Source organism: Lycium barbarum, chromosome 3 (genome assembly GCF_019175385.1).
Source record: "Lycium barbarum isolate Lr01 chromosome 3, ASM1917538v2, whole genome shotgun sequence".
In the NCBI taxonomy this organism is placed as follows: domain Eukaryota; kingdom Viridiplantae; phylum Streptophyta; class Magnoliopsida; order Solanales; family Solanaceae; genus Lycium; species Lycium barbarum.
The window spans coordinates 146,946,893-146,968,223 of record NC_083339.1 but is presented as its reverse complement, the minus strand read 5'-3'; the positions used below and the strand labels follow the sequence as shown (position 1 = coordinate 146,968,223).

General features: G+C 34.6%; 3 protein-coding genes across 4 annotated transcripts; 2 read left to right on the top strand and 1 right to left on the bottom strand.

Moving 5' to 3' along the window:
- Positions 1 to 6,081: 6,081 nt before the first annotated feature.
- Positions 6,082 to 7,012, top strand: LOC132633456 (PRA1 family protein F3-like). Its single transcript, XM_060349886.1, has one exon. It carries the CDS (start codon positions 6,192 to 6,194, stop codon positions 6,732 to 6,734), a length of 543 nt encoding a protein of 180 aa, XP_060205869.1. The 5' UTR covers positions 6,082 to 6,191; the 3' UTR covers positions 6,735 to 7,012.
- A 972-nt stretch (positions 7,013 to 7,984) lies between these two features.
- Positions 7,985 to 13,355, top strand: LOC132633455 (uncharacterized). Its single transcript, XM_060349885.1, has 10 exons — positions 7,985 to 8,327; positions 9,796 to 9,858; positions 10,356 to 10,437; positions 10,592 to 10,666; positions 11,347 to 11,422; positions 11,534 to 11,579; positions 12,089 to 12,195; positions 12,410 to 12,479; positions 12,801 to 12,883; positions 12,995 to 13,355. The coding sequence occupies exons 1-10, from the start codon at positions 8,124 to 8,126 to the stop codon at positions 13,023 to 13,025; spliced, it is 837 nt and encodes a 278-aa protein (XP_060205868.1). The 5' UTR covers positions 7,985 to 8,123; the 3' UTR covers positions 13,026 to 13,355.
- A 902-nt stretch (positions 13,356 to 14,257) lies between these two features.
- Positions 14,258 to 21,115, bottom strand: LOC132633454 (inactive protein kinase SELMODRAFT_444075-like). Of its 2 annotated transcripts, none has more exons than XM_060349883.1 (10): positions 20,891 to 21,115; positions 18,545 to 18,836; positions 17,827 to 17,981; positions 17,638 to 17,732; positions 16,530 to 17,557; positions 15,674 to 15,834; positions 15,426 to 15,502; positions 15,206 to 15,353; positions 14,935 to 15,084; positions 14,258 to 14,718 (listed from the first exon to the last, which is right to left on the bottom strand). In XM_060349883.1, exons 2-10 carry the CDS (start codon positions 18,729 to 18,731, stop codon positions 14,482 to 14,484), a joined length of 2,238 nt encoding a protein of 745 aa, XP_060205866.1. In that variant the 5' UTR covers positions 18,732 to 18,836; positions 20,891 to 21,115; the 3' UTR covers positions 14,258 to 14,481. The 2 variants fall into 2 exon arrangements, with proteins under 2 accessions (XP_060205866.1, XP_060205867.1); XM_060349884.1 differs by lacking the exon at positions 20,891 to 21,115 and adding an exon at positions 19,466 to 19,854.
- Positions 21,116 to 21,331: the final 216 nt, after the last annotated feature.

Sequence of the window (21,331 nt, the reverse complement as noted above, 5' to 3'; positions counted from 1 at the left end):
ACGAAATCCTTCTTTCCTTTTATTAATTATTCAACTAATTTCATTGCATAAGATACTACTAATTCTTTGTGGGTCTAATGTTTGGCACGTTGGATTAATGCACTCCATCATGTCTATTTTGCTTACTGATTTCGAACGAACAACATATTCTTAGTTTGAGGGTATCTATCCTCCTGTTTTTCAAGATCTAAACGAATTATTTAATATTCCCTTATTTCTAGAAGAAGGGGGAAAAAAAGAAGAAAAATAAGTTAGGTAGTGCTGAGTATAATAATAATTAAGCAATTAACTGTAGGCTGATCCCTTAACACCAACGGATCTTTGGCCAACTTTCTTTAATCTATTATTGGAAACTTGGAGGCAACCAAACTGCTGAATCAAGAGAATATATATAATTTTTCAATTCAGACACCTATTTTACACAAAATAATAGTGCTAATAATTAAAACCTGTAACTGCCATTGATTTATCTTTCCACCTTTTTCCTTTTCCCCGCTGCAGGTTGTGGGTTGGTTCTTTTTGGGTTCGTTTGGTTCGTAGACAAAGTTATATCGGAACTATAATTCAAGGATCATAATACCAGGTTTAACAGTTAATAGATTATTAAGTGTATATAAATTTCTTTACGAATTTCCTTCATTAAGTTGGATTGGAGATTTTTGATTAAAATGAGTGAATTTAATATTTTCTATTTGTTGGCTTAAAGGATCGAGTATTACATCATTAGAAAGTGATTGAATATGTCACATTTCTGTTTGAGTGATCTTTTGAGTGAAATAGCAAAAGATGAGTAATTTTTTTAATACAAGAGAAAGAAAAGTGACTTTATTAGCTTATCTCCAATAGTTTAGTGATTGTTTAAACAATGAATCTGATTCAACGGGAAGCTTTTAAGATGACATTGCATTGCCTTGTAATAAATGTGGTGAGGAAAAGGTAGCTTCCCGCTAGAGTTATTTTATGGAAACAATATTAGTGACTTTTTTATTAAAAAAAATTATAAAAGTGACTTTATTGTGCTATTTCTAGCACTTAGAATAACCATTTAAGTAACTCGGAATGTCTTGAGTAATCCTTTTACTAAATAGCTTCATATTGAAGCCTCCCTCTTTTTTTTTTCTTTCTTATTGTGTTTTTGGTGTTCTGCTGGTTCATTCATTGTTGATATAACTCATGATGGTTCATATACTAATTTTCAACCTATAAATTATGGATGACATTCACCGTGCCATTTTCTAAAGAGAACCAGACATAGCAAACTAATCCTCTCGTAATTATCTGGTGAAGTATGTTTCCAAGGAAAAAAATGTTTGTTCCTATAAAAGAAAATCGATAATGCCCAAACAAATTTTCATATCTTTTATGATTAGAAAAAGACACATTTATCTAGAACTTTGCCATACAAATATCCAACTTGATGGAGACTTGATCAATTGTCGAATATCCACTATCGGATTTCTTCCGTCTGTTATACATATCTGCCGGTTTTTCCAATTGTTAGAAAAGATTTCTCTGGAATAGTTTTGAAAAGAAAATATAGTTGTTCTTTGACTTGTCTATTTCCCAAAATAGCTTATCACGATGGAGTTGCAAATTAATCTTTAGACAAAAGCACTTGCTTAGAAAAACTTTTTCAAAAGTCTTTCCAAATTTGTTTTTCTAAATTCACGAATGTGAAGTCCTGATGTCATGAAAATTTTACCTTAATTTAAATACAACGTCTTCCTTTTTTTATAAAGAAGATGAAACAAATAGATAAAAATTCGCATTACTCATCAAACAAATATAAATAATTACTTTTTTTTTTATGATACACTCCTATTGTAACCTCGTTTTTGGCAGAGCCCTAAAGAGTTCCTAAAGGTTAAGTACTATCACTAATTCACGAGATATAATAATTTAAGCTCAACTTTACTGGGAAATATGGAATAATGCATAAGGGTGGAGTTCATTAAGTAGATGCGGCACTAAGAAATGTGATGGGATAGCTGAAAGTTCGTCACCTTTAGTGAAAAAAAAAAAAATTGTGGTCAAATTTAGAAATTTGTAAGTTTATTTGGCTTAATTTAAATTATTCGAACCAATAAATTTTAATATTAAATGCTTAAAAATTACCCTTTCGTTAACTTTTATTTTTCACGTTTCACTTCTCGAGAGTAAATTTGATCAATCTTCGAAACTAAATTGAACTATTTCAATATTTTAAAATTAAAATTTGAATGTTTGAAAATTGTAAGAAAATACTATAAGTTTTAAATTTTTTTATATTAATATAATGAAAAAATACATGTGACACCAAAACCATGCAATTTGACTAACAATAAACGAAAAATAACTAGTAAAAGTGAATTGAGTAATAAATACTTGAAGCAAGCACTCATGGTGAAAAAGGTTCACATGGGGTGCTGTTCTTCTGCACTTGAAGCTTTAATTATTGATACTTGATAGTATCATTTGGAAACTTGGCCAATTTAAGATCGCATCATGCTTCCCCACTCCAATTGACTTGGGGAAACTCAATCTACCATTCACGTTCCCAAATTTTTCTCGAGAACTACTTTTTAAGCTACTTTTTTAATCAGCACTTATTTCATATTTCATCGACCCATCTTATGTCATTGTATTTTGACGGGGTATAATTGAGGAATTTTCTTTTCTTAAAAAAAATTGACACGCAAACAAATACTCTCTCCGCTCATGATAAGTGTCATCTTAGCTAAAAACACACATATTAAAAAATTAAATAATGTAATGTGAAGTTTACTAAATTGCCCCTATATAATAAAAATAAATTAATTTTTCCTCTTGATTAGAGCATGCACAAATAGTAAATCTTTTGACATTGAGAATCCAACAATACCAAGTTACTCTATGGCTTTTTCAATCATCATTTAGATGTTACTTTAACTTGTCAATTTTTGTCTATTGGTAGAGTTGGAAAAACTAACCAATTTATGTCTTGATTTCCTAAAATGACACTTATTATGGGATGGAGAGCGTATCTACATAGTGGCTGAAATTCATTTTAAATGATTGGTGATAAGAATCCTACATATTTTTTCATGTTATCGTCCTTTCAGAAAACTAAAATTTTATATTAAACGTGTCTCAATAAGTTGTCATTAAGGATAAAATAAAAATGTTAAATGACATTTTAAAAAGAAAAAGATAACATTCACATCTAGACCAATTAAAGGAAAATACATTACCACCAAAGGATGTGGTGCAGTGAATGGGGCTGCTACTCCCTCAATCAGATGTTTCGAGTTCATGTCCTGTGTATAGAAAAATATTGTTAGGGAGCGCTTCCCCCGAATGGGCCCTACGCAATCAGAATCTGAACTCAATGCAGATACCAAACACCGGCTGTTAAACCAAAACCAATTAAAGAAAAGTACATCACATTAAGTGACATAGATGAAATACTCCTACTTATTCCCTTTTATACTCCTTCCGTCCTATATTACTTGGCCACATTAATAAAAATATATAACCCAAATTACTTGTTCATTTACAAAATTAAGATAAAATTAATTAAATTTTTTCCATCTTACATTTAGTATTAAATGTTCTTGATAATAGTCAATATTGATTATAATGTATTTATTGGAGAAAGATAAGAGTAAAATAGTAAGATTCATCTTTTATTTATAATTTCTTAAGGGGCGTGCAAAAGAGAGAGTGGTGAAGTAATATGAGATAGAAAGAAGGACAAAGAAGAAAAACAAATAAAAAAGGAGCTTTTTCGTGTAGACCGAGACAATCCACGTGGTTACACTTCGTTGTTGCCTTTGCCCGTCTTTAAATCATCGCCGTCCCCACGACGTTTATTAATGAGGTCTTATCGCCCTCACCTTCTCCCACTACTATGTATCATCTAAATACTATATCTAATCAACCAACTCTTGGGCCATTGCCAAAAGTCCCTCTACTATGGAGCTTTTGATTTACTGTTGGGCCCTCTCGGGACATTCTGCCCACTTCCTCACATTTATGTCTCACGCCTCTCGTAGGGGGGAGACGGATTCAGTTAATTTGCACGGATTAAAACGGGTTAAATTACTAAGTTAGTCATAATGTAATTATCCTAATCGATAAAGATTGTAGTAAAAGAGTAAGTATTCTTTCATTCGTAATTAGAGGTTTCGGATTCTAATTATCTTTGTTAGGAAGTATTTTACCCCTAATATGAATCTTAGAGTGTTACCCCTAATATAGGATTTTCCACCACATATTGTAATTAGCCTAAAGTGTTTTTGGTCAAAGTGAATCAAAGAACGGGTGATAAACTCACCCAACATGACCCAAATTAAACCCTCACCTCTTTTTCTTGTTTTTTTTTTTTTGCATTTTAATATAATTCTTCCAAACTGACATAATTCTAATTTTTCAATCTCAAGATTTGATTTTGTATGTTGGGTTAGATTTTGACCCCCCAAATTACATTTTTTTTGACTTGCGTCAAGTCAATAAAAGAGTCATAATCTAATTCATTTAAGCTTGAGCAAGTTATAAATGAAAAAATTGAGTTCGTCATCTTTGTTCTCTCTGAAACGCTTCTATGAGTTTCACGAATGAAAACCATCGATCGAATCATCATGTTAGGTCAAAGTGAGATCTAACTTGTACAAAATTGAACGTGTTCAATGTGCATGCTTACGCTAGCTATAAAGTTATAATTAAAAGATATTCCCCTTCGGTACTATCAAAATGTTAACCTCTTCTTAGACTAATACAGATATTAAGAAAGTAGTTGGCGTAGTCAACAAAGAAAGGTGACAAATATAATATTGGTACAAGAGGATACTAGGGCAAATGAAAAGCAGGTATTGAAGGAGATAATATATTTTTTCTCTGTTTCGCAACATTTTTTTTATTCTATTCCAAAATGACATTTTTTAATATTTGAAAATGCTTTAAATCTATCCTTAATGACGTGTCATTGCATTCATGTTTAAAATCATTAGTTCTAAACATATTTTTAATATATATTAAGAGTTTTTCTTTGTTAAATTTTGTATCCAGCTACATGCGACCTGTAAGATTAACCGAAAGAAACTAACTAATCAGTTAGTACAATTCAAACAAAAATATCTTGGGTTCAAAATTTAATCGGCCTTTTTATGAGTTTTCATTTTGATGTCTATCCCTGTAATGTGTAACTAAAATGAAAGGTATGATTGGATGTGACATAGTTGAAATTTCAGCTATCCTTTTAACTTAACTTATTATAGATTTTATTGATTTAAAAATCATTTTGTCTAATGAAATTTGTGAAAAGTAAATAAACAAGTAAAGAAACACCGCGGCAAGAATGGGCCGGAGACAGCTATCAATTGCCACGTGGCGCTTAGCTTTATGTTGCTGAGACTTCATATTTTCACACAACTTATAAACTGAGAAAATAACAAAAATGGTTCCTTATGTTTGAGGATAGGTTCAAAATAGTCCATGAAGTATGCATTAAAGAGTTTTGATCCTTTATGTTTGTCAAAAGTTAGCACTTTGTTAAATATTTATCGAATTCTGCCTATTTCATTTCACGAAACTATTAAAAAAAAAGAACTTATCACCTATCGGGAACTCACATTTAAAGGTAGAATTTTTCAGTATCTATTATTTTTAAAATTTATTTCTAAAGTTTAGTGCAACTTTTGAGGTGTAATATGTGCTGCTTTTTTAAAAAAAAATTGTATCTAACGCCGTATCACAGTTTAGGATTTATGAAACTTTTTTGTGTCTATGGTTAAATCTTTTTTTCCACAATTTTTGTCAATGCAAACATAAATTGTTTTAATATTTTATTTGTGTCTGGTGCAGTTTTTTGAGTTGCACATTTTAGGATTTGATGTAAAAAAAATTGTGTTTATAATTAAATATTTTTTGCCCCCAATTTTCGTCAGATCAAGCGAACATAAATTATTAAATATTTTGACGGGGGGTAAAGTATTAACTTTTGGCGAACTTAAAGGACAAAAACTATTTAAGTGCATACTTAAAGGACTATTGTTAATTTACCCTCTAACATAAAGGACTATTTTTATCATTTTCTCCTTATAAACTATTCAACATTAAATGCGATGCCCCTCATTCACTCCGTCCCCTTTTAGCTCCAATATCAAAAGTCAAAACAGCAAAGAAAAAAAAATTGCTAAAAATCCTCTCTAATTTCAATATCTCCGGCGAAAAAAATGACGAATTACGGCACAATACCTACGTCATCTTCCGGTCCACCAAACGTGGAATACATAAGTAGGGCAAAACAGGTGATTAGAGAAGGTTTAGGTACACGCCGTCCATGGAAAGAAATGTTCAATCTCCACTCAATTAAACTTCCTTCAAGCATCAGGGATGCATTTTCACGAATCAAAACCAATTTCTCATACTTCCAAATGAACTATGCCTTAATAGTGCTTGGAATTGTTTTCCTAAGTCTGTTATGGCACCCGATCTCGCTTATCGTGTTCATTGTTTTAATGGCTGTTTGGTTGTTCCTGTATTTCCTTCGCGATGAGCCGTTGATGATTTTTAACCGTTTGATATCGGATCGTGTGGTTCTGATTGTACTCGCTGTTGTTACTCTCGGTTTGTTGCTGTTAACTCATGCTACAAGCAATATTTTGATATCGTTAGCAGTTGGGATTTTTGTGGTGTTGATTCATTCTGCGTTAAGGAAAACTGATGATTTATTTATGGATGAAGAAAGTGCTGGGTTCTTATCTTCGTCATCTTAATTTGCTCAGTTAAATGTTAATCCCCACTGTGTGAACCGATGCAGTTTTTTTTTTTTTTTTTTTTTTTTTGAGTTTGTTTATTGGGATAGCATTTTCGATTGGTTGTTTGTATTATCACCATACACTTTTGTTTATTCCTCGTTGAATTTGATCATTGTTGAATGGTGATTTGTTGTTATTTTTAGTGATTTTGTTTTTCTGCATATTGCGTGTTGTATTTAATTGATGTCGGCAGGAATAATTTGGGGGACATGCTAAAAATGTGTACTTTCGCGATCCTTCTTCGTCCAACTTGGCCCTTAACCCTTTTAGTTTATGTGTAAGTAAAAGAAATTGATGAGGAAGTTATGGGGAAAGTTTTTTTTTTTTTTTTTACTTTTTCCAGAACTGATAAGCATTATTAATTCAAATACTAATCATTTGTATAAAGCAATAACAAGCCTCATTTACTACCCAAATTGAGAAGTTTCAAACCAACAGACTTAAAGAAATAAGGATAAAGCCAGTAATCTATGATTACAAGTTTAGCACATCTACTTTATATAATGAAGTTATATAATGCCTGAAATGCCAAATATCTTACATCTCAAGATGCATTTATTTTCCTATCACGCCACTTGAGTCATGGTTAACGAGTCTGACAATATTTATATTTTTCTATCCTTGCGCTACGACAATATAAATTGTTTTTACAAATCGCTAAAGCTTCAGCTATAACATCTTTTCCTACATAATGAATTGCGCTATCATAAGCATGAATGAAGCAATACTATTAGCCTTCAAAGTTATCGTTACAATAATCATTTTTTTGGGTATTTGTGAACCACACCTGCAACAACATAAAAGCAACACATTTTCTGAAAAAATAGTTAGTGAATTGGGGTAATCCATGTTCATTAAAGTCGAATATAGCTTTTGATAAATTTCCACATCACTCCATAACAAAGAACTAAATACATAATTATTTCTAGCTTTTCAAATTATCCATAAAATGGATACTGATTTGACTCGTATATCACTTGAGATATGTGATTCGCTTAATTCGCTAATATTAATATACTAAATTTTCGGCAAGGAATGAAGTAGAAAATATATATTTTTTTCCCCTACCAATCAATGTTGAGTTGTAAGGTAATATTTATATTATCATATCACTTATAAAAATAATTACAGATAAACAACAAATAATGTTATTAATTAGTAAAGTAGGGAGTTATTTGCTACTATTATATTAACTTAAATCCATATCCATATCATTTTAATGAGATAACCGCAACGCAAGCTGAGAAAAAGGGACCCGTAAAAACAAGTGAGAATAGAATATTTGTACGGCGTGCTGAAGTCGTTGTACCGTGGAAGGCCGTTTCATTCAGCTCCTCTACCGCAAAAATGGCTCAATTACCGGGGTACGATCCTTACTACGTAACTCAACCAGTAGTATATGGTTACAACAGCAATGAGCAAAATGATATAAAAACGCTGTTTGTATCTGGACTTCCTGACGATGTTAAAGCTCGTGAGATTCATAACCTCTTTCGCCGGCGTCATGGTTTTGAATCGTGTCAACTCAAATACACTGGTCGAGGAAATCAGGTATCCTCTCTTTCCTAATTCCCTGCATGTTTTAGATGCTAAAATTTATTAAGTGATCGAGTAAGGGTTTTTGAGTCGCCTATGTGAGTAGTTATGCTTGATTCAAGTACGAATTACCTGTCTGATTATCTGCATTGAGCCTCATTTTAGTACGAATGCGACCTCTCTATCTCTCTCTTTCCTAATTCGCTGCCTATTTTAGATGCGAAGCTATTGAGTGACCAAATAAGGGTTTTTTAGCGCCTATGTGAGTAGTTATGCTTCATTTTAGCATGAATCACCTCTCTGATTATCTGCATTAAGCGTTACTGTTAATAACATTCGGTGACTAAGAGCCTGTTTATATTTTGGCTTATAATAGGTGTTCTTAAGCCAAAATAGCTTTTAAGCACTTTTGTAGTGTTTGTGTAAGATAAAAAGGTGATTTTAAGTACTTGTTTTTAAGCCAGAGTAACAAAAAAAAAAAAAAAAAAAAAGTCAAAAGCCATAAGTTAGGAATATACTTATAAGCCATAAGTTATAAGCCCATCCAAACAGGCTCTAACGTTCCTAATTCGCTGCCTCTGTGAATAGTTATATAGTGAGTAAATACTTGTTATATATTGAGTACACACTGGTAATAACAAAATTACAAATGCTTCGTTATCAAATTTTTCTGGTTGTATATGAGAGAAGATAGAGGAATAAGAAAATTTCATCAATAGTCCTATTTTGTCCTTGTAGCAGTTTTTGGTCCCTATGTGAATAGTTATGCTAAAAAGCAAGCTACTAAGTGATCTAGTAAGGATTTTTGAGTCGCCTGTGTGAATTGTTATGCTTCATTTTTAGCATGAAGCAACTGTATGATTATCTGCATTGAGCGTCGGTGTTCGTAACACTCGGTGACTAACTTGTTGGAAAGAAGTTAATTTTATTTGTTGAAATTAATTGAAGAGGAATTGCAACTGGAGCAGTTAATAGCATGGTGGATGTGAAATTGAATGAAGTTTGGAAGTTTTTGGGTACGAAATATCGATTTCTGAAAGTTATTGTTGGTTACTTAAATTTTGTAGGCAGAAAGGTTTTCACTTTCTATTAGAAATAATTCAGGCTTTCACTTCTTGAGACTCTACTGATTAGGATTTGGTGAAGATAGAATTGTATCTTCATTCTTCTTCGAAAGATACACAATGTGAGCAGATGTAGGCAAAGACCATTTTTACTTTAGCTTATTCCACATACTAGAGAGACTTGTGCAATTTCTTTGGTCAGGAAAGTAAATATTTTAGTTACTAATTGTTTGTTATTGAAGACAACATGACCAATGTCTAAGCTTTGTTCTGTTATGAAGTTTTTCAGAATTTCTCGAATAGAAAATGAAGGAATTGGTAGCGAAAGACCAGCTCCATTTTTCCCCCATTAATTCTAGTCTCTATGAGCCCTTTTAAAATTACAATCCAATTCCTAATCATCTTGTTCCATTATGCAGGTTGTTGCGTTTGCTACTTTTATTGATCATCCATCAGCAATGGCAGCCATGCATGCCCTGAATGTGAGATATCTAATCTGAGTAGGTCTAGTTATGTTCCACATTCTGCTTGGATCTAGGAAATTACATATATGCTGCTTCTAAGACCATCTTATTCCAAGTTCTTTTTGTGTTCTGTATAAAAGATAAAGGGCTCAGAAATATTAAATTTATCCAACTATTCACAACAAGACCCGGCCTTATTATCTGGGCCTCCTCTTAATTCATTTGCAAATAAGTGATCTTTTGCATTATGAATTGTGGCTGCTGATGATTTAATTTGGTTTTGTTTTGTCGCTCCCCTTCTTCTAACACTAAAAAGCCCCACAGTGTCCATTAAGTGCAAAGGGGAAAAAACAAATTCTAATTGACTTTGTTTGTCCATTAAGTGCAAAAGGGAACAAACAAATTCTAATTGAGTTTGTTTCTATCTGTCTTGAGGTTCATGTAGACATTCTACTTTTACTTTATTAGTTTAGTCAATTTGTATCTTTCTTGTCCTTTACCAATCCCAATTTCAGGGTGTAAAGTTTGATCCTCAAACTGGATCCACTTTGCATATTGAACCGGCGAGATCAAACTCTAGAAGAATACAAGTTCCAGGTATAAATTTGTTGCAATAGTTGACATTTTTTTATAGCAATAAAGTTTTTGCGTCTCATTCCGTCAGATATCCAATAAAATGGGAAATTTCTTTTCCAGTTCTTGTTTTTTATGATTATTGCTTCTATTAGCTCATTTAGATGGTTATTCTCAGGAAGAGGACCTTATGTAGTTATTGATAACAGAAGCAAGTTCAACAAAGATGACAAAGACACATCAAGCGATGAAGGTAATAGCTTTGATCTTTGCTCATGCTTCCAAGGCCACATTTTAGATGCCAAGAATATCTGTATTTCTCATGTGCCCTTTTTTAAGAATTCCTACGAGGAAATAAATTCGTCCAATATTCTAAGTGGGATTCATCTATGTTGCTCGGACCCTTCACTTTTGCCGCCGTACCCGTGTCCGACAAGACACGACACGGGTTTGGGTACGGAATTCGTGTCGGATCCGGTCAATAGAGATCGGATACTTTGACCGAAATTCATGACCAAATTAAAGAAAAATTTTGAGATTATGATTTCTCAAGATAACAAAAAGTAGAGATTTGAAGACATGAGATGGCATACCTTCAATATTATGTAGAAAATTTAACTAGTTTCTCGGAGCACGCAGTCTAGCACCTAGTAGAATGGAAGATTGAATCACATGTCTGGTACAAACTACATGTAGGTGCTTCCACAAAAAGCTCTCATAATCTAGGCATATTCTTGTAGCTATATTATTAGAATTTTGAATTATTTTTGCCGAATCCCCGCACCCGTATCCGTACCCGGATCCGTACCCACGAATCTTAAAATTTAGATCATACCGAGTCCGACCTCTAGATCCATACCCGTATCCGACACCCGCACCCGAGTCCGAGCAACATAGGGATTCATAACATGTTAACACTATTTGCTTATTCAGGTGATATTGATTCTGATCCTTCCGAGCCTGACTATCCTGATTCTGGCACAAATGATGATTCTTCGGAAGAGAAACGGTCAAGCATTCCTGACTCTCAAACTAAATTTTACTTATAGAGACATGGGTTATTTGAGGTCTGTTGCTTTAATCTGTCATGGAAGGCTTATTATTTTCTATCGCGGAACAGGGAGGAGAAAGTGGTGGAGCCTGACCAGGCTTTGGACCCGAAAAGTGTAAGTCTATATATTACCCACTATCTGTAGCATGTGTTGGACACTGGACTGTTCTATATGAATTGCAAGCAGATTAAATGAAGCTCTAAATGTGTGCCCTTCAAATTTTGAAAATTGGAATAAAAATGTATGTGTGTGTGTGTGTAGGATTATATACATGTATAAAACCGCCAAATGTGCAAGTGCCGCAAATTCCTGTTGCATGTTTAGTTTTTAGTGGCGAGACCTGAGTTATTTTCACTTTACATGTTTAGTTCTTAGTGAAGAAGACACTGGCCTTATTTCAGTATTTTTATTTTGGACCAATCATCTTGGACGAGTCGTGGTTTTTTTTTTTTTTTAACTGATGAATTCATTTTTCTGGAGTTCTTATTTCTTTCCAAGCAAAGTTTTATATATATATATATATATATATATATATATATATATATATATTTGCAGCAAGTGCTCTTCAATCCAATGCATGAGCATATGCAACTTTAGCGTCTCATCTGGATTTGATGGTATAGGAACAAAACGAGAAGACAACAGATGGTGCACAACCATGCTCCACTCTGTTTGTCGCCAATCTTGGTCCAAATTGCACTGAGGATGAACTGAAGCAAGTTGTTTCTCAGTAAGTTCCTGTATAACTCCTGCACAGGAGGGTTTTCGCTTTTGGTTCTTTCTTGAAACTCAGTGTTTATATGCTTAAGCAGTTGGTTCTGTAAGTGCTAGCTGCAGAATGGCAATATTATATTAAGACATTTTTCTGGCTCATATGTACCATCTCTTTAAGTAACTTGCTAGAGGTACCTATAATTGACTGTTTATATGGCTTTTACTGCCAGGTATCCTGGATTTAACACCCTCAAGGTGCGTGCAAGAGGCGGGATGCCTGTTGCTTTTGCTGATTTTGAGGTACTCTCAGCTTCTTAGTGTGGCTACAGCAAAATGTAAATTTGTCATCAGGTCAAAGACTTAAAGATGAAGCTAATTTACCTGCATTTAGAAATATCCCAGAGACGTGGTCATGTGTTCAGAATTTTCAACAATTTTGGTATCTGCTGCAGTCATTCAGGAAAAATTAGACTTTCCTTCTTGTGCTATTTTTTGTAAAAAAGGAAGTGGAGTTGGAAAGTACATAAGCAACCATACATCTACATATATATACTAACTGGAAAAGGGATGTTACTATAGTCATATTCCCAGCAGTTATGTGTTTAGTTTTTGTTTCTATAGGGCGTTGAACAAGCAACTGAAGCGCTGAATGCACTTCAAGGAAGCGCATTACCATCTTCTGATCGGGGTGGCATGCACATAGAGTACTCTTCTCAGACCTTAATATGCTACTGCTAGTACATTCTACGGATTTTCATTCTTGTAGTGATGTTACTAAAATTTCCCCCCCCCCCCCCCCCCCCCGTCCTATTCAGGTATGCGAGATCCAAAATGAGGAAGCCATAGATGCCTTTTATGGTAAAACAACAAGTGTTTCAATGGTTACCGACTTACTGGCTACTCTTGCACTGCTGAGCTGAAGATTTTTGCGGTGCTTAGTTTCCCCGATGTCTCTCTGTGCTATATGTGTCGGTATAGATTTTAGAGCGCATTAGGGTTCTTATAGACAAATTGGATATCAATCTTAAAACAATGTCACGCGTGCAAATGCAGTTAATTTGACTACTGTCTAACTGACTTCACATGGACTGCAACTAATTAATCTAAATGCTCATTGACTCTAAAAGAAGTTTTGTAACTGTCTGCCAACTTCTAAGCATCTTGCAGCTGCATGCTCATGTTCATCTTCTTAGCTACTGTCTTGCCTTGTTGTAAACTGACTTTCAGCTCATATTTCCCTTTAGTTTATCGCCAACTCATATATCTATTTCCTTAAATAACCTCGGTTCAACTTGAATGGCAAGAATCCAATTGACAAAGTAGAGCCAAGAATTCTGATAAGGAGATCAAAAAACCTGAAAATGTCACGCCCTAAGTTTGAGCATATGTTTCTATTACATTAATGCCATCAAATTTTTTATTTGTTTTTACGATCCCCTCCGTTGCATGTGGCTCCGCCACTGAATCAAAACGGATTTGCCAACTATTTGGGCAGACAGAACCATATCCGCTGTACAAATAAAAATTGGGGAAAGAACACGCGTGTCCTCTCAAACTAAAATAATTATCTGCCCATAACACCCTTACTTTCGTACCTCATTTTTTACCTAAGATGCCCCCATAATTATGATACCAACATGATATATAAATATACTGAGATGGTATCATGAAAGACTGCTTCAGTCTTTCTCTTAGTCCTACATGATACCATCATCATGTTCATTTATTAAAAGAGACTTCTCGAAAAAAAACCTCTATTATGCCACATGATGGTATCTCTCTTAGTCCTCCATGATGCAATGGAATCACGGAGGAAGGGTATGGGCGAGGGGATATTGCAGGTAAATATTTTCAGCTAATTAGGGTAGAAGCGAAATTAATTAAGGAGGGGCATGGGACGGGTAAATATTTTATATTTTAGGGGTATTTGGTGAAGTTTTCCCTATTTGGATTGTCGAAAACTCTATATCAACTGTACATTATAAGAAATTAAAAAATGTGAATTGTAAGCAAGCTGGCAATCAAGATTGTGAAGATAGGTTCCTTTTTCATCAAAAATAACGGTTTTTTCTTTGAGCTACCCGAATAGACTTTAAGATTGAATGGAATGACTTAAACAGTTTTCATACAAAATCATGTAGACAGGGCATCAAATACAAAACATATACTACTATATTACGCCTACCTTCTATACAAGATATGACAAACACATGGCTTTCGACAAAACTGCCTGGCTAAGTAGACCTGATAAAGCAGCAAATTGTATCTTAGCGTGTCGATATCAAGTTATATACAGATGGTCCTAATATGCTTTCCTGGATTGATCCCTATCCCAAATATTGGAGGGGCTCCTTTTGTCAAATGAGAGCTTAGCACTGAATTCCTCCAATCCATCGCTTAATAAGGAACCACTGAACCTTTGATACTGTTGTTGGGAATCTGACCAAATCCTTCCGCTATGGCTTCCAACATCATGTCCAGGTGTTGCAGACAATTTTCCAGAATCCATAATAAGGTCGCCTTCAAGTATTCGAAGTACCTTCATAGCAACATCCAAACAAACATGAGATTTAAATTTGAGTTCAACTTTTAGGTTCTTAGCATTGAACCGATTATATACTTGTTTCACACACACACAAAAATCTATATGCACCAAGTTGAAAATGTTGGATTCAGTTGACTCCTGTTGGTTATATGCTACGTCCGCCACTGCATGCAACCATGTTTCATGAAAAGTTACAATTGTACTATTTACCTGAGACATGCGAGGCCTGGCCTGAGGGTCCCGCTGTATGCATAAAGATGCTGCATGCAACATGCAGTATATTTCATGTTCTGAGTAGCAGTTCTCTAGCCGTGGATCTATTAACTCATCAATAGCACATTCTTTCAACAATGGACGCGCCTAATACAAATCAATCACAATATCAGCTGAACATGAAAGGGAAGGAGGGCGCTTTTCTTTTTATCTGTATTCCAGATGTCAGCAAAAAAATGGCTACAAACTAAGGTAACTAAATACATACCCATTCTGTGAGACACTGCTGGCCCTTAGGCCTCGTAAGATCCACTGCCTTGCGTCCTGTAACAAGCTCCACCAGTACCACTCCAAATGAGTATACATCAGCCTTTTCAGTAATTTGGCCACTTTGAGCATACTCGGGTGCCAAGTACCTAAACTCCACAAATTAGCCTATTGATCCTTTGTAATATAACATTAAAATAAACCAAACTTTCAAAGCCTACCCAAATGTTCCAATTACTCTCGTATCAACGCCTGTGTCACCATCAGGTTGCCACCTAGCCAAACCAAAGTCTCCAACCTGGATAAGAAAAGTGAACAAATAACTAAAGTTAGAGCGCTGCGCCAAAGGTAGACGCAATTCATTGTATCACAAGTAAAGCAACTTATTTTGTGCTTCGGAATCAAGCACAAAATAATGTGTAATAATGTGTATCATTGAACTTTCAACTGAGAAAAAGATTCTCCATACAAGTGGTTCAAAGTCATGGGTAATGAGAATGTTGTTGGGTCTCATATCTCGGTGGACAATGCAACCCACTCTGCATTCTTCGTGAAGATAGCGCAAACCTCGTGCAGCACCTACAGCAATTTTTTGACGAGCAGACCACTCCAATGGATCTCTAGTACGACCTGTGAATACCAGAAAGTGATTTTAAGAAAGGAGGAAAAAAAAAAAAAAAGACAAAAGAACCAACCTTGAAGCTAAATGAATAGATCACCAAAACCACTTAATAAAAAAGAATATATAAATATTATCAACTGAGCTCAATTCAATATGAGATCAAATGTAGATTCACAATGGAAAAATAAAATCTACCAATGTTGAATGCTCTGTACATCTAAAACAATGGATCTCTAGTACGACCTGTGAATACCAGAAAGTGATTTTAAGAAAGGAGGAAAAAAAAAAAAAAAGACAAAAGAACCAACCTTGAAGCTAAATGAATAGATCACCAAAACCACTTAATAAAAAAGAATATATAAATATTATCAACTGAGCTCAATTCAATATGAGATCAAATGTAGATTCACAATGGAAAAATAAAATCTACCAATGTTGAATGCTCTGTACATCTAAAACAATCCAACTTCGATGTTGCAGTTAATTTGCAGGGCAATCAAAGTTGAGAGGCGATGGAAATACAAATCTAACCATAAGAAATTACAAACTAGTACAATAAGAAAGTGAGCTAGAAAGGACACATTTTGCATGTCCCTCTTCACACAAGGTATCTTCAACAACTAGAGAGGGTCTATATACTGGAAGAGAAAACTATCACATTCAAGCGCAGTTTAGGACAGAAGAAAAGAACAGTATGACATACCATATAGATGGGAATCTAAAGATCCGTTGCATATATATTCGTATACTAGTAGTCTTCTGCTGTCTTCAATACAGAATCCTATCAGCATTACAACATTTCGGTGCTGAGCGCAGCTGAGCACTTCCACTTCCGAGCAAAACTCTTGATCCCCTTGAGAACTAGCCAACTTGTGTTGCTTAACAGCAACAACTTGACCATCTGGAAGAACTCCTCTATGAACAGATCCATATCCTCCCTCAGCCAAAAAATTAGCTTTCGAAAATCCTCCTGTTGCAACCTCCAGCTCAGCGTAAGTGAACCACCTGGGAGGTTTCCCAAATACAGGTGCCTTGTGTTGACAAATCGAGCACAAGGGAGGTGGGCCCAGTGGTGCGCTTCTAGATAGCGAAACTGCTTCTCTCACATTCCCACTGTAATCCAAATCAGCTCTACAACTTGGAGATCCAAAATCACTTTCTTCATCAAGCTTGCTAAACTTCCTCAGCAATGCCTTGTTTGTGGAATCTTGTGGCCTGTCATGAGTTCTCAATGAGCCCTTCCCTTTAATTTGTGAGAGTTCAGAATGTGAATTGATTATGTGGTCCACAATCCACGGTTGGAACCTTAAACTTGAGGACGCAGACAAATTTTCACTCTCACTCTCTGAACTCGATTCATCTACATCTTCCTTAGCAGCTAATAAGAAATCCGCTTTCTTCAGATCCCTATTTACCTCAGTGACAAAAAACGGTGAAGTTCCAGGGTCGGAGCTTGAAACCGATGAAGTACCAGCTTCAGTCGTACTAAACATCTCTGGACTACTTGATGGAGTTACCAGTGGACCTCGAGAGGAATCCAATGAATCTTTTTTGTTTGATTCTTTTCCACATGTTTGAGTTGGCTCTGAAGATAATGTGCCTGTGACATCAGGTTCCTTTTTAGGTGAACCTACTAAATTTAAACGGAGAACTTTCGGTTGAGATTTCTTCATGACCACAATATTGCACTGCAACTCTTCCATGCAGCGTTTTTTCTCATGTTTGAGATGCCTGGAAAAATTCAGAAAATAAGAAGCAAAGTTTAATAAAGCTTAACCTATAACATCACTTTATTAAGGCATCAGACTTACTTGTCCAAAACAACCCAATTAGCTTGAGACTTCTTTGCCTCAGCAGCCACAGCTCCATGTGGTGAGCCAGAAACAATTTTGATCTTTACATTTATCTGGAGGAAAATATGAGGAGAAGAAGAACCAAATGTTTAGTATTAATGTTTTTAATGATGCGTCAATAGTGGAGATAATGACTTTAATGCTTGCCTTGTTGGGATCATAAACATCATGGAGCTGAAGAATCATCTGGGAGCAATAATCTGTTATGTCGGACTTGTGCTCAGAACTATTTCCAGAGTGCAACTTCCAGTGGCCACTGGCACAATCTCCAGCAAACCTAGGGAAACCCCATAGCTTCCTACCTACAAATGATTGAATAACTTTTAGAAAAGGTACTCTTCTCTGGACCACTTTTTGTGAAAGCACAGAAGCAGCATAAATATAATACAGGCCAGAATTATACTAAATAAAAGGTCCCTTCAGAAAGCAGCGCCGAGAAAACATGAAGCCGGATTAGCTACAATGAACTAATTAGCAGCTGCAAGAACAAAAACAACAACATACCCATGTAATCCCACAAGTGGGGTAATTAGCAGCTGCAAGAGTATATCCTAAACTTTACAGCCTCCCACACCCTTAAAATTGCCACCAAAAGCTTATCTTTTCATGGAAAGCTTTGAGGAAAAAAAGAATATATCCTGGTTGCCCTTAAGAAATTTCAAGTTCGTACCTAACCTAACAAGAATACCATAATGGTGCAGGAGAAAATAACAAGCCAAAATTTCTCACTGATTGCTGCAGTGCTAATCAACAATTCAATTAGCTATCACAGAAGCAAGCAACAAAAGAATTCTAGCTACACTGAATGATCATTTTCAGGACATCATAAAGGAAACCAGAAAATAAAAAACAGCACAGAAATTACCAGAACTTTGTGAAGGCACAACCACGAGAAGTGTAATGCAATCACCAGGCTGAACAACATGAGTCAGAGACCATACAAGAGCTGTTTTTGGTATTTCCTTCGATGCCTTAACAGCCACCATGACTTTCTCAGCAGCATCAGCAGAACTCGTATCCTGTTTCCCTTTATTCATCTCCCTACTCATCATCAGAGCACAACAATGGCTTTCTTTCCTATTTGTCTTTTCAACTTTGACTTCAAATATTACACCATTTCTCTTTACCAGATCTCAGAACCCACAGGAAATTCATGTCTGCTCCAAACAACAACAAAACAATATATGCATTATTGTACTGACTGACCCACCAAAAAGATGTGATGCTCATGCATATAGAGGCTAAACAGCCACTATTCTATCACAGTGTATGCTCAGGAAGAAGAGACCACCTAATGACAACTGATAAGACCCCTTTCTCTCCCCTACGAGACTAAGAAAAACAGAAATTAGCCATGGAAAAATTTTATAGCTAAACAGCGAAATCCGCTAATTTAGTGGATTATCAAAAAATTATGTTACCTACGAGCAATATAGGTACGGATTAACAAAAAAGGTTTGTATCTAATTCCAATTTTTTTTTTTGTAGTGACTGAATGTCTCAAGAATCTGTAGGAAAAAGAAAGAAGATTCTCCCTACTTTTCATTTTCACTTTGTTCTTTTCCAATAAAAAAAACTGTAGCAAAAAATGTAAGAACATATTATGACTACCTACTGACTGGGAAGGACAAATCTATTCAAAAAGATCCAAAAGAGTTGAAAAAAGCAGAAATCTATCATATGCTATATAAATCAATGAACAGTTGATGGTACATGATTTCTGCAAATAATAAAATGCAAATGACAGTGATATTGTCCCACAAACACCACAGTCAAAAAGGGTTACCAAATAAGGTGTTCTTTATTAGGCTGCTTTGAGACCACAAGAGTCAAAAATTGATGATAAAAAGCTTCAGGTGAAAGAAAATCTCCAAAATTATTGAATGGCTGACCCCATTTTCCCCCCTTTATCTCCAAAAAATGGAATATTGGAATTCAATTAAAACTGTGTAATTCAGGAACCCAATAATAGGTTAAAAACAGTTTCCCTCTGCCACTTCACATCACAAAATGCAAAGCCCCAAATGTCTGACAAGCTAAAAGATGACACGAGTTGAAGTTTTCAGTGACCCTCAACGGCAAAATCCACTTATCAAAAAAAAAAATTTGTTAAGGATTAGCGATGAAGTTTGTAGCTAATTCCACTTTTTCGTGGTAGTGACTGAATTTCTCAAGAATCTCTAGGTCAAAGAAAAAGATTCTCCCTACTATTTTTCATTTTCAGTCTATTCTTTTCCAAGAAAAAGAACTACAGAGAAATATGTAAGAAGATACTGTGATTACCTACTGACTGGAGAGAAAAAATCAATCATATGCCATAAAATGAATGAACAGTTAAGCACATGATTTCTGCAAAGAATAAAACAAATGACAGTGATATTGTCCAACAAACACCACAGTCAAAAAGGGTTTACCAAATAACATGTTCTGTTTTTTTTTTAGGCTGCTTTCAGATCACAAGAGTCAAATATCTCCAAAATTATTGAATCACTTTGACCCCATTTTTTCCCTTTTATCTCCAAAATAGAATGTTGGCATTCAATTAAAACAGTGTAATTCAGAAACGAAACAAACAGTACTTTTAAACAGTTTCCCTCTGCCATTTCACAACACAAAATGCAAAGGACCAAAATTTCAAGAAACTAAAAGACAACAACGAACAAATCGTTGAAATGACACGAGAGTTGAATTTCTTCAGTTAACCTGTAGCTGATTTTTAGATAATAATAGAACCTAAAATCACTCAGATCTTTCCAATTTATTGCTATTTTTAGATAATAGTAGAACCTTCAAAATTCCAACTTCAACCCATAAGAGTAACAAATGATACACAGAAAAATGCTAGAGCAGTAAACAAATAAGGAACTGTTTGGCCATGAGAATTATCCATTTTTTTCCTGAAATAATTTTTCACTTTATTTCAAAATCAGTATTTGGTTACAAAATTTTCCAAATCCAAGTTGGAGTTGCAATCAAAATCTTGAAAAGTGCTTCAAACTCCATCTTCATAAATTCCAAATGAAATGTTATCTTTAAACACACCTCCATTTTCAACTCCAACTTCAAGAATTCCAAATAAAATGAAAAACATTTGGAATCTATAGCCAAACACCTGCTAAACATTGGTTTTTTTGGGGGGTAAAAAATAATGATATTGAAGATACCAAGCCATCAAAAACAGCTAAAAGAAACCATGTAACAAAATCATTACCTGAAAAAGCTAAATAATGAAACTGGAAATGAATGAAATGGGTTTTTTTCAAAGTTGACCCACAAATTCAACAACTCATCAATGGATAAGTGAAATATATTTTTGGAGCTGCAAAGAGATATTATTTGTTTAACAGTGGCTTAACACTGTTATAGAAATCTTTACACAGAAATATAGATATCAAAAGATGATCAGGTGAACAAGACAGCTAATATATAGAGGAGTATTTACTCTTTCTTTCTTGTTAAAGTTTATTTTGCAGATTTCTTTTTTTTACTGTGTCAACACACAATCAATTCAAATATTCAATTCAAGTCAGACATTTATTTGTTCACGTAAATACCCTTGTTTTTTCAGAGAAATATCGACCTTAGCCTTTCTGCCTGATCTTCTTTTTTGTTTTTCTTTAATTAAACAACTGTTTTTTTTTTTTTTTTAACT

Coding starts and splice junctions, on each gene's coding strand:
- LOC132633456 (XM_060349886.1), top strand. CDS start 6,192: ATGACGAATTACGGCACAATACCTACGTCATCTTCCGGTCCACCAAAC.
- LOC132633455 (XM_060349885.1), top strand. CDS start 8,124: ATGGCTCAATTACCGGGGTACGATCCTTACTACGTAACTCAACCAGTA. Junction 9,859..10,355: donor CAGCCATGCATGCCCTGAAT/GTGAGATATCTA, acceptor TCCCAATTTCAG/GGTGTAAAGTTTGATCCTCA. Junction 12,196..12,409: donor CTGAAGCAAGTTGTTTCTCA/GTAAGTTCCTGT, acceptor TTTTACTGCCAG/GTATCCTGGATTTAACACCC.
- LOC132633454 (XM_060349883.1), bottom strand. CDS start 18,731: ATGATGAGTAGGGAGATGAATAAAGGGAAACAGGATACGAGTTCTGCT. Junction 17,733..17,826: donor ATGTTTATGATCCCAACAAG/GCAAGCATTAAA, acceptor ATTTTCCTCCAG/ATAAATGTAAAGATCAAAAT. Junction 15,085..15,205: donor AGCAGTGTCTCACAGAATGG/GTATGTATTTAG, acceptor GATTTGTATTAG/GCGCGTCCATTGTTGAAAGA.